Source organism: Rhinolophus sinicus, chromosome 3 (genome assembly GCF_057876585.1).
Source record: "Rhinolophus sinicus isolate RSI-liver-muscle chromosome 3, RSI-T2T, whole genome shotgun sequence".
Classification (NCBI taxonomy): Eukaryota; Metazoa; Chordata; class Mammalia; order Chiroptera; family Rhinolophidae; genus Rhinolophus; species Rhinolophus sinicus.
The window spans coordinates 177959184-177971997 of NC_142503.1; the positions used below are offsets into that span (position 1 = coordinate 177959184).

Consider the following 12814-nt stretch of genomic DNA (forward strand, 5'->3'; position numbering starts at 1 on the left):
TATAGGTGAAATAATATACAGAGGTGCCAAAAAATATATACACATTTGAAAAAAGGAAAAAAATTAAAATTGTAATACTCAATATCTACCGATAACAAAAGATGAATACAAGTCACGTTTGACTTCTGCAATTACAAGAGGTGCTCAAAGTGGTCACCATCAGTGTCCAGACACTTCTGATTATGGCTAACTACCACTTGAGCAACACTGACCAAAGTGTCCACTTGTATATATTTTTTTGGCACCCCTGGTAATATACACAGTACTAGATAATACTCTAATAATAATAATAGATAACACTTCTACAGTACTTCACTATGTGCCAGAAACTATTCTAAGGGTAGGTATATAAGTGTGTGTGTACACCTAATACATCTCCATCCTTTCATTGTCTCATACCTACAATAACCCTATAAGGGAGATACTTTTATTATTGTCCCCGTTTTAACAGAAAAGGAACCAGAAGCCTAGAGAGGTTAAGTGACTTGCTCAAGCTCATATCAGAACCAAAAAGACCAAGCTCTTAGTACCACTGAGGCATTAAATAAACCCCAGGAGGCACTTAGCCATTATCTGCTCTAGATGGAAGTAGATGGACATTATCTCCAGGGAGAAGGTGCAGGAGTGGACAAGGCACCATTGCTGGGTATCATCTGGATACCTTGTCCTTACCTCTACCCTCTATCCTTTGCCCTGGCAGGATGACATCTCGGGAGCAGCTGGTACAGCAGGTGCTCCAAGAGCTGCAGGAGGCAGTGGAGTCTGATGGCCCAGAGGGTCTTGTCAGTGCCGCTCTGGAGGCCAAGCAGGTCCTGTCCTCCTTTACCCTCCCCACCTGCAGGGAGGGGGACTGCAGACCCCAGGTGCTGGAGGTGGACTCGGTGGCTCTGAGCCTGTACCCAGAGGATGCTCCCCGGAACATGCTGCCACTGGTGTGCAAGGGCGAGGGCAGCCTGCTGTTTGAGGCTGCCAGCATGTTACTGTGGGGTGATGCAGGCCTCAGCCTGGAGCTGCGGGCCCGCACCGTGGTGGAGATGCTGCTGCACAGACACTACTACCTGCAGGGCATGATCGACTCCAAGGTGATGCTGCAGGCCGTGCGCTACTCCCTGTGCTCTGAGGAGTCTCCTGAGATGACCAGCCTGCCGTCTGCCACGCTGGAGGCCATCTTCGATGCAGACGTCAAGGCCACCTGTTTCCCTAGTAGCTTCTCCAACGTGTGGCACTTGTACGCCCTCGCGTCCGTCCTTCAGCGCAACATCTACTCCATCTACCCCATGCGCAACCTCAAGATCCGGCCTTACTTTAACCGCATCATACGTCCCCGCCGCTGTGACCACACGCCGGCCACGCTGCACATCATGTGGGCTGGCCAGCCCCTCACCAGCCACCTCTTCCGCCACCAGTACTTTGCCCCTGTGGTGGGACTGGAGGAGGTAGAGGCTGAAGATGCCACCGGCCTGGGCGCGGCTCCTCCGCCACCGCCGGCCAAGACCCCGGAGCTGTTCAACCGGGACCCTGGCCTCAGCTACCCCCACCTCTGTGAGCGCTACAGTGTTGCCAAGAGCACCTTCTACCGCTGGCGGCGGCAGTCCCAGGAGCACCGGCAGAAGGTGGCCACCCTCTTCTCGGCCAAGCACTTCCTGCAGGACAGTGTCCACCGTGGGGGTGTAATGTCGCTGCAGCAGTTCCTCCAGAGGTTTCCCGAGATCTCCCGTTCCACTTATTACACCTGGAAGAACGAGCTGCTGGGCACTGGCGCCCACCAGCCTCTGGCCCCCACGCAGGCGCTGGCGAGCGACGAGCTGGAGAAGCTGCCGGAAGAGCAGGTTGCTGAGGGGCTGGGATGCCCCTTGCTGGCCGTGGCCAGCCCTGGAATGGTCTTCATGCAGCGGGCTAAGTTGTACCTGGAGCACTGCATCTCGCTGAACACACTGGTGCCCTATCGCTGCTTCAAACGCAGATTCCCCGGCATCTCCAGGTCCACCTACTACAACTGGCGCCGAAAGGCCCTCCGAAGGAACCCCAGCTTCAAAACGGCACCAGTCCTCTCCACGGCCCCAGCTCCCCAGCCAGCATCTACTGGGGAAGAGGCCCTACTCCCTTGGAAGGGTGAGGCGGGAGAGGGGGCAGGGAAAGCAACGGGTGGGGGACCACCCGCCCGCCGGGTGTTCCTGCCCCTGAGGATGCCCCTGTACCGTTGGCAGAGGCGTCTGCGCAGAGCTGCCCGCAAGCAAGTGCTGAGTGGGCATCTCCCCTTTTGTCGCTTTCGCCTCCGCTACCCCAGTCTGTCCCCCTCCACCTTTTGGGTCTGGAAGAGTCTTGCGCGGGGTTGGTCCAGAAGCCTGTCTAAACTCCAGATGCAGGCCCCCAACTTGGGCAAAGGGGTTGTGCAGGAGGCTGAGGAGAAGCGAGAGAAGGAAGATGGCAGGAATGTGACAGCTGCCATGGCCCAACCTGCCGGGACCCCGGAGGTGGCAGCTTCTCCAGGAGATCCAGGGAAGGTCCAGGGAGGGCCTTCGAGAGAGAGGGCCATGGCCCCGGGCCTGCCCCACAGTGGGTCCCGATACAGCCACCCTCTGGAGGCAGCGGCAGGTGGCAGGGACGGCCAGGTGCTGGTGATGGACGTGCTCACCACCACAAAGTTCAAGGCTCAGGCCAAGCTGTTCTTGCAGAAGCGGTTCCAGTCCAAGAGCTTCCCCTCGTACAAGGAATTCAGTGCCCTCTTCCCCCTCACTGCTCGCTCCACCTACTACATGTGGAAGCGGGCCCTGTATGATGGCCTCACCCTGGTCGATGGCTGACAGGGAGGTGCAAAGGCGCTGGGAGGAAGGGTGACTAGTTTGGAGAGGGTCAGTGACCTGGGTGGCCCCCTGGCTTGGCCAGGATGCCTTTTGCTCTGGTTCCCACAGTGTCTATCCTGAGTCCAAGGACAGATTTGTGTCCTGGCTCTCTGTTCAGGGCATAGAGAGCCAGAAATCAGCTATCTGGTCTCCTGCAGAGAGCTGCAAGACCAGAGATGGTCTCTTCAGTTGTTTGCCATTCTTATTTTTATTGTTGTATCTTGGTTTTAGTTTTTTATTTTGATTTAAGTGGGTTGGCTGGACCCCCTGGCTGGTATTAGAAGTTGTATGTGTGTGGGGGTCTGAAGAGGGGTTGGTTAGCTAAAGCAGCTTTCAGCTTTTTGCTGGGGATAAAAGGGGTATTGTAGCGTGGCCATCTGGCCCATTGGGCAGAATATAATGTCTTCAGTTTTGGGGGGGGCTTGTCACACTCCTAGTATTTCCCAAAGGCGCGTTAGAAATCAAATGTGGAGGTCAGTGGCTTCTGTCTGGCACCCCGAAGGGAGAGGGAAGCCAGGATCAGTGTGAGCAGAAGCATATGTAGGAAGAACCAAGGGACTGTAAGGGAAGGTCCTGAGCTGTATCACTGAGGGCTGGCCTGTACCTTGCAAGGAGTTTGGTAAGGGGTTGGGGGAGGGGCCCTCGAATCCCTGCCTGCTGGTGCTTGGTCCATCTGCTGTGGACCCTGCAGTCCTCTGCCAGATTGGCTCACTCTTGGGGACCCCTGTCTTTCTTCTGATCCTCTTTTCAGCCTGTGCCCCGTCTTCAGTGAGGGACCACACAGTGGCCACACAGATGAGAGACTGAATTTGCATTGTCCAAGAATGACGTTGGAAAACGAAAGAAATAAAATGATGTGGTGCCCACAGCCCTTGGTCTCTGGTATTTGTTTTGCCAGGATAGAACTGTCCATTTCCACATTCCCCTTTGGTTTAAGGGGACTGAGAGTGACCATTTCTCTTTCTTGCTGGGATGCTCCTAAGTCCAGGGCTTGGGTGATGAAGGGGCTTACTCTCGGGATTCTACTTAGAATTGGATTTAAAAGTGATCTTGGGTGTTCTTCTAGCTGGGGTGGGGCTATGGCTGCCTGGAAAGATGCCTCCTACTGATAGGAGAAAACTGGCTAAGTGTGCTCGGGAGGCCAGGCCCGCATAAGGTTGTACCCCAGTCTCAGATAAGGAAACAGAGCCTCAGAGTGCTTAGTTTGCATGCCCCTCCCTACAGTGAGGCTGAGCTTTAAGGCTAGCCCTTGCCTCTTTGGCGTGGGGCATCATTGGGCAAGAAGTACCCTTAGGACCTTTCTCCTTCTGTTTAGGTTTTCGGCAGTGGCTGTCATCGTTGTGGTTTTGAGGAGTACTTGGTTCTGCTATTTTTTTCACCTCCATAGAGCAGCCCTAGAGATCTTTAAGCAAAATTTGATTCTGTCTCTTTCCTGTCCAAAATGTGTGAGTACCATGTTTTCCTGAAAATAAGACCTAGCCGGACAATCAGCTCTAATGCGTCCTTTGGAGCAAAAATTAATATAAGACCTGGTCTTATAGTAAAATAAGATCAGGTATTATATTTATATTATATTATATTATATTATAATGACCCGGTCTTATAGTAAAATAAGACTGGGTCTTATATTAATTTTTGCTCCAAAAGACGCATTAGAGCTGATTGTCCGGCTAGGTCTTATTTTTGGGGAAACATGGTAGCTTCCCTTCACTCGTAGAATTCTTTGCACTCTCTTACAAAGGCCTTCATAATCTGGCACCTGACGCTGTCTTCAGCTTCCTCTTGTCCCTCTCTTGCCCTTAACCGCCACAGTCCAGCCACACTGTCTGCCTCTGACTTTGAGCAAGCTACACTTACTTTAAGGGTCTTTGCATTTGTTCCTTTAGTCTAGAATGCTTATCCCTGTCATCTTCACATGGCAGGCTACTTACCATTCAGATCTTTGAGAGTCACTATTGCATCAGCCTTTTACTTATTCCCATCTGATGTATCACACATATCATTATATGTGATTATCTCCCCTCCCCATTAGAACATAAGCTCCATGAAAAGCAGGGCTTTTTCTTGACTTGCTTTTACCACTGTATTCCCGGCAGGTAGATTAGTTGCTGGTACATTGTAGGTACTACAGTTTGTTGAAAGAAGGAATGAATGAAATGGGGCTACTGTGATTTCCTGCTGTTACCTTTTGGGATTTGGTTTTATCAAACCCAGCGAGTCCTCCTTGCTAAATATTTCTCATTGACCATTTTTCTCCATCCCCACAGCCACCCCCTAATCTAGATCAGCAGCTGCTCTCATTTCTGATACTTGAACGGTTTTCAAATTGACTCTGCCTCCGCTCAAACAATCCATCTTCCCAACAAAGGCCAGAATGATTTTACTAAAACATAACTGACTCATCACTGGATTTTCCACTGCCCTTAGCACAAATTCCTAACTAATTATGCCTACCAGTTTCCCCACTGAACCCTCATACTCATCCAGACTGACCTTCCCCCTGCGCATTTCTCCATTCCATAATGCTAATCATGCAGCATTGTCATTGCTTGTCTTTCTCACACTCTGTGGGGTGTCCACTGAACCCCTAAGCAGTGTCACCTGATAGTCCCTTAACATTTGGTGAAGGGATTGGATGATACTCCTACCTGGCCTGCAGTGGCCACCTATAGCCAGCAGGTGGCAATCTGGTGCAGCAAGAGACAAAGTCTCTGGGTTCCCAGTAGGCATAGTCCTATCTAGCTGTTTCCAGCTCCCAGTCTACCCTCTTCACTGCCTTGACTGTTAGAGAGTGGCACCAACCTTGCTCCTGAGAACTGCCCTGGTTGGGCCTGTGGATTCTCCTATTTGTTCTATTCCCTGCCCTCTTAGAACCAAAGCAGGTCTGATGCCTGGAGCAGTGTCTCACAAGGGGGTCCAATTACTACCTGGATCACAGTCCCAGGAACAGTTTGTCAGAAGTGTAGATTCCAGGGCCACACCCAGACCCACTGATTATCACTTTAGACTGGAAAGGCAGTATATGTGTGTGGGTGAGTTACTTATTAGCCTTGCTGCGCCTCACTTTCTCCATCTGTAAAATGGGGATTAAAATAATGCCTGTAGTATTATACATATAGTTCCTTGTACATGTAAGTGCTAGATGAGCATTTGCTAGTGGTAACAATGTGACCAGTTTGAGAACTGCTGGGAACCTTAATTCCTATTTTCTAGGAGGAAGCTATTGTCCAAGGAGATTCTTGCTCAAGGTTATCCTCTGTATTAAAGCTACTCCTGTCTGAAGACTGAAAGGTCCTTTTGTCAGAGGCCAGAACTAGCCCCAAATCCATAGGGATATACTTAAGCATCTGTTGGAAAAAGTTAAGATTAAAAGTGATATGTCAATATTTATTGATTTGGAAAAGGTTTTGTAAGTATGGTTAAGTTATTCTTGTATAGAAAAGCTGTTTCTTTTATAATCTGCTTAGGGAGACAGAAATACCTAAGCAGTTACCATATTTGCTAAGAATATTTCATGCTGATTTTAAAGCTGACATTTCTCGGAATTATTTGTATTTTTTTGCACTACCTTCTATCTCAGATGCAGATGTAGAAATTCCAGTGAAATGAACAATGTGTGAGTAGAGGGAGAAAACAGAATATGTGAGGTTAGCTTTACGTCTTTCAACATTCTGTGCCATTGTAAAGTTAACTGCTTCTAAAAATTTTGAATGTAAAATCTTTATCCTAAAAAGCAATCAGGTGAAATGTGAATCATTTAAAAATATTTTGTATTATACATTTATCCCCTGGGGGCAGGGTCCCGTATTTGGTGGAGATCCTCTTGTCTACCATATGCATGAGGTCGCTCCTCAAATATTTCCCTGGACCCAGTACTCTGGCCCCTGTGGCTCTTGGGCCCTGAGCATCCACCTCATCTCAGCTACCCTTCTGGAAGTTCCACCAGCACCTCAGTCTCACCATCTGCCAATCTGGGCTCATCCCCCTGTTCCCCACCACATGCTTTTCTCTATTTTTCATCCTGGTTGCTGCCAGATCAGGTTTTCAACTGAACTGGCCCCAAATCTGGGCATCATTCTAGAATTTTCTCTCCATATCCCCAGGACCCTAGGACCGTGGCAGGTTTCACAGGGTTCCACACAGCTGAGTTATCACAGGAAGAGAATTGGACTGGTCCAGGCCATCCCCATCTTTTCCCCTGAGCACAGCTCTCAAGCCAGGTCATATTTGAGGCCACTCGCCTGCCCAAGTCAAGTCCAGTCGTCTGTGCTGGATCAGCTTTGCTCACAAGGAGGTCTGGCAGATGTAATAGGCCCCTATCCAGCAACCCATGATAGACTGAGTTCTGTGCTGTAAGCTGAGGATACAAAGACATTTGGCCTCAACTCTTGTCCTTGCAAAGGCCTCAGTTTATTGGGAGCTATGGTCTGACACAGAGGCTTCCGTATGGAATGCACAGAAAGCACAGTGGGGTTACAAGGAAGCACATGCTGGCTTTGGCATCTCATAGATAGTTCATCCTGACACGCCTCCCAACTTATATTAGGTTGGTGCAAAAGTAATTACAGTTTAAAAGGTTAAAAATAATTACAAAACCCGCAATTACTTTTGCACCAATGTAATAGCTTCCTAGGGCCAACTCTTCTCTGAGAAATGTAGGCTGCCTGTGGTCTCTGGGAAATGCTTCCATTGCTCCTCAGATGACCCTGGTCGCTGGTTGTAAAACACTTGTTTGGTGGCATGGATGATGGGAAGCTGAGGGATAGAGATGCTGTGACACAAAGCAGTTGTTAGGATGGGCTGGAAGGCCAGGAGAAGCCCGCTCAGGCGGCCCGCCCCGGGCGCCTCACCTTGGGTGCTTCTGCTCATCTCACCGGCCTGACTGCAGATGGGAAGTTTCTAATGTGAATTCCCCTCCCCCTCCCTGGCTAATGACACCTCAGGATACTTGTCAGGTGTCACTTGCAGGTTCCTAAATGTTCTCATTACTGGTTTATCTCATGGAAGAGGAGGAGGAAGCTTTCAGGGAGACGAGAAGCAGCAGAAAATAGGTTTAACAGTATAAAAATTTTTTTTCCATGGAAAATGACTTTGAAAATAGCACGAAATCTGCTTAACTCTAGAGGCTCCTCCCTGGCAGGCAGAGAGAGCTGCAGGGGACCTAGATAGGAGGGCAGGCAGGAGACTGGGCAGGCAGCTGCTCACGTGTCACCCTCCACCTGAGGAGACCATGAGATGGCAGAACAGGAGGTCTGCAGGAGACCCTTCCCCGTGCCTCACCTGTTCCAGACTCAGCCCTCAGCCTGCAGGCCAGTGGGAGGCCAGGGTCCTGCAGGAAGGGAACCACAGCCTGTTGGGAGTTGGATGTATTCAGAGAGCACCTGAGTGGCTTTGTGTTCCACTTGCCCCCAGCCCAGCCTGGCTCAGAAGGGGTACCAAAGCAGTTTCGTGGCTTGTGCCTGTTGACATCCAGCCAAGCTCTTTCTAGACCCCCTGACTTTGGGCAGAGTTACCTGTTGTCATTTAAGACAGAATTGGGGGACAATGAGGCGGGCCTAGCTAGGCTGCATTGCAGCACCCAGGACAGGGGCTGATGGCTGTGGGGTCCACCAATCCTTAGACCTCACCTTCACAGGCCCAGGAGGAAGGCTGGTATCTTTGGGGTATTTGATACTTCATTCATTCAGTCCACTTTTGTGGAGGCCTGGAGGTGAGGGAGAGCATGGTTACAAAGCTCAGGGAGACCTAGTGCCCCCTGGAGTTCTTTATAAACATTCACTATATGACTGGTTCCCACGTTCAAGGATTCTCAGGGTCCAGTAAGTGTAGTTTGCAATTTTATGTCTTCATTCAGAATTTTAGATGATAATTTTAATTCATTTTATTAGAAAGATGAAGACAGAACCCTTTTACAATGATCGTTGGCCGTTGAAAGGTATTCCTATATAATTAAGACTTTGGTTTTTAAAGCCAGTCTCTGGGACCAGCACCATGTTCCATGTTAATGAGCTGTGACAGGGAGGCGATGGTGCTATAGGGTACAGAGGAGCAAGCCTGCCTCTGCTTGAGGACCGGGACAGGACGTCTGGAAGAGCCTATTGAAAGACTCATAGGAGCACCTTAGGGTGGGTGAGTGGGAGAGGAACTGAGGCTAATAAAAGCTGAGGATCATGAAAGCCGGACCTAGGAAAGACCCCAACAGAGCAGAATGTTGATACAGCCATTTGACCCTGGCATTTCGATGAGGCCCAAAATCGGTTAAGATATCAGCTTTCTAAAAATTACTATGTCACGTGGGTAGCTTGAAATCGGCCATCATGGAGTATTTACACCATAGAAATCAGCAAATCCTACAAATCAGTCAGATGTGCTTTGTGCCCCAGATGTGACTGTGACATCCCTTGTGGTCACTCCTTTCAGCCACTCGTCCCTAGATCTTTACAGAACTGGCTCTTGTCAGTCTTTCAAGGCAAAGTCATGTCACTCGCTCAGAGAGCCCTTCCCTGACCTCACCCCCCCAAGTGGGCCCCAGTCACGTGACCACATCCCTTTGTAGCTGCCATCATCATATGAAACACTTATTTTCTGGACTATTTTGTTCATAACCCTCACCCCCCGCCCCCCACACATACCCTGGAATGTAAGCCCCCAGAGAGCAGGAACTTATCTGACTTTATCCCTCTAACTAGAACAGGGCCTGGCACATAGTGGGTGCACAGAAGTATTTATTGAATTAAGACATAAGTGGGTTTGCAGTGGGAGGCTGAATGTTTCCTCCTGGGCCCTGTGTGGGTTGTCGTGGAAAGGCTGGTGCTGGGTACTGGTCTGCTCTTGGCCAAGCCAGGTGAGAGAGAAGGAAGAGGAGGAAGAAAAGTCCCTGTCGGTCTGGAAGCTGCTGCACTTGATGCGAATGGGCTAAACCCATCAGATCCTTGTTTTGATCAGATTTAGCAAATAAAAATAAGGGATACCCAATTAAATTTGAATTTCAGATAAATAGTATTTTAGTATAAGTATGTTTCATATATTTGAGACATACTAAATGATTCATTATTTATCTGAAATGAAATTGAACTGGATAGCCTGTTTTATCTGGCGATCCTACTAGGTGTGCTGGTGAGTGTTCCCTGAGCCCTCTGGTCTCATTATTGTCCTCTCCCCTCCCAGCCAGGAGCTATTGTCAGCAATCTCTGGGCCATGGGAGGATGGCAGGGAACTACCAACTCCCTCTTCCTCCCCGTGTATCCAAACAGACACTGAGCAGCTTGAGCTTGACCACTCTTGAGTGGCTTTCACCTGATCTGGCCTGGACCTCACTGTGGCTGAACGTTGCAACCCCCTGGGTGCTTTTAAACTAGCTTTGCCCAAGACCAGTCACAGACCAGTCAAATCAGAATCTCTGCATGGTTTCGTTAACCTGCCCTAGGATTGTACCTTTTAAATGTTGCTAACATCTCTCCGCTTCTCCCCATTGCCAACCTCACATTGGACTGCAATATACTCTGAACCCATCTTCCCCGTGTACGTTCTAGTCCTTTCTAATTTGTTCTTCATGCTCTAACCAAGAGGGCATTTTTGAAACAAATCTAAATGAGTCACTTCCCTTCCTTAAAATCCTTTAATGCCATCCCTTTTTTTCTTAGGAAAAAGATCAAAATAGTAACTTTACAGTGGAGAAACCTGACAGACATCAATGAAATCAAGTGATCAAGGTTAACAATGCCCATAATAAGACATAACTTCTATGGAATTCTTGTCAGAAATTTATAACCTTGATCTAATTCCGAGAAAACATCAGACAAGCTAAAAGTGAGAGACGTTCTACATAATAAATGACCAGTACTCTTCCAAAGTCTGAAGCTCATGAAGAATAAAACAGGAACTGTTGCAGATTGGAGAAGACTAAGGAGGCATAACAAACCAATGCAATGAGGACCCTGGATTGGATCCTGGAGCAGAAAACGGTATTAGGGGGAAAATGAGAGAAATCAGAATAAGCACTGTAGTTAGTTAATATCATGGCATTGTATCAACGTAACTTCCTGATTATGATTATTGTACACACTTGTGTGAGTTGTTAATATTAGGGGAAGTCGGGTGAAGGGTATACAGGAATTCTCTGTACTATTTTTGAATCTTTTCTGTAGGAGTAACATTACCGTATTTCAAAATAAAAAGTTAAAAAGAAAATCCTTAACATCGCCTCGAGAGCCCTGTATTGTCGAGCCTCTCTCTGCCTCTTTCACACTCCCGGACCATTCTCCCTATCAGACATGCTCTGGCCTCCCAGAGGAAACCCTTTCTCTACCTGAAATGCTTTCGCACCCCCACTCCCGCTGCTCAGCTCTGAGTGCAACCAAACCCCTCTTTCTGGTTTCTTCCTCCAGTCTGGGTCAAGCTTTGTCATGACAGGTTCTCAGGTTCTGTGTCAGCGCCCTCACTAAAGTTTATAATCAGCACAATAAGGCAGTGGTGCTCATCCTTAGACTCACCTGGAATGTTCAGAACTTCTGGTGCCCACGATGAAAGCATAAATGTCTACGTATACCCACTGTGGAAAACTGTTTAGCAATATCTATTAAAGAGATTTAGTACATGAACATACACATCTCCTATGATCTGGGACTTCTATTCCTAAGTAGATACCTTAGAGAATGGAAACATGTCCAGAAAAACATAAGACATGTTTATGAATGTTTATCACAGCACTTTTCTTAATCACCAAACACCTGGACATAACCTGAGTGCCCATCATCAGTAGAATGAATAAATAAATTGTGGTGTAATCACGTAACGGAATACTCTGCAACAATGAGAATGAATGACTTACAACCTAATCCAACAATACGGATCAATCTCAAAAACATAATGTTGAGCTAAAGAAGCCAGATACAAAAGAGGATCTACTGTGTGATCCACTTACATCAAGTACAAAAACACGCAAAATTAATCTACACTTTTAGAAGTCAGGGTAATGGCTACCTTTGCAGGGAAATCGTGATTAAAAGGAGGCACAAGGGAGTTTCTGGGGTGTTGGAAATGCTGTTTTGTAAATTGAATTCTGGGTATTCAGTTTGTGAAGATTAGTCAAGCTGTACTCTTATGTGTGTGTATTTTTTTGCATGTATATTTCAATAAGAATGTAATGAAATACTGATGCTTGGGTTGACAAATACCATTAAGGAAATCAATAGGTAATAAAAATTGGGAGGAAATATTTGTAAACCATATCTGACAAAGGACTGATATCCAAGATATGAAAGAATTTCCATAACTTGATAATAAGGACAGCCCATTTAAAACAAAATGGGCAAATGATTTGAACAGACGCTTCATAAAAGAAGATATACAAATAGCCAATGAGCACATGAAAACGTGCTCAAAATCATTACATGTAAGGGAAATGTGAATTAAAACCACAATGAGATACTATGACACACCCACTAGGGTGGCTACAATTTAAAAAGACTCATAACCCTACATGTTGATGAGGATGTGGAAATCTCATATATAGTTCATGGCCGTTTCTTAAAACAACTAAATATATACCTACCCTATGACCCGACATTTTCACTTCTAGGTATTTCCCCAAAAGAAATGAAAACATGTCCACACAAAGATTTGTACAGGACTGTTAATAGAAGCTTTATTCATAATATCCCCAAACTGGAAACAACCCAAATGTCTAAAAAGAAAATGGATAAACAAACTGTAGTTTTTATGAAGAACACTATTCAGCAATAAAAAGGAACAGATCACTGACCACACACCATGGATAAATATCAATAACATTATGCTGAGTGCAAGAAGCCCAACATAAATGAGTTTATAGGTATGATTCATTTTCTATGAAGTTTTAGAATAGACAAATCTCATCTATGGTGGGGGAAAAAATCCCAGCAAAGAGATTGCCTCTGGGAAGACATAGGGTGAGGACTGGCAAAGAAGAAGCATGAGGGAACTTTCTGGAG

At 47.3% G+C, this 12814-nt stretch overlaps 1 protein-coding gene across 1 annotated transcript; it reads left to right on the forward strand.

The window, feature by feature from the left end:
* Window positions 1-617: 617 nt before the first annotated feature.
* Window positions 618-3220, forward strand: VRTN (vertebrae development associated). The gene has a single exon (XM_019733297.3). It carries the CDS (start codon window positions 702-704, stop codon window positions 2802-2804), a length of 2103 nt encoding a protein of 700 aa, XP_019588856.3. The 5' UTR covers window positions 618-701; the 3' UTR covers window positions 2805-3220.
* Window positions 3221-12814: the final 9594 nt, after the last annotated feature.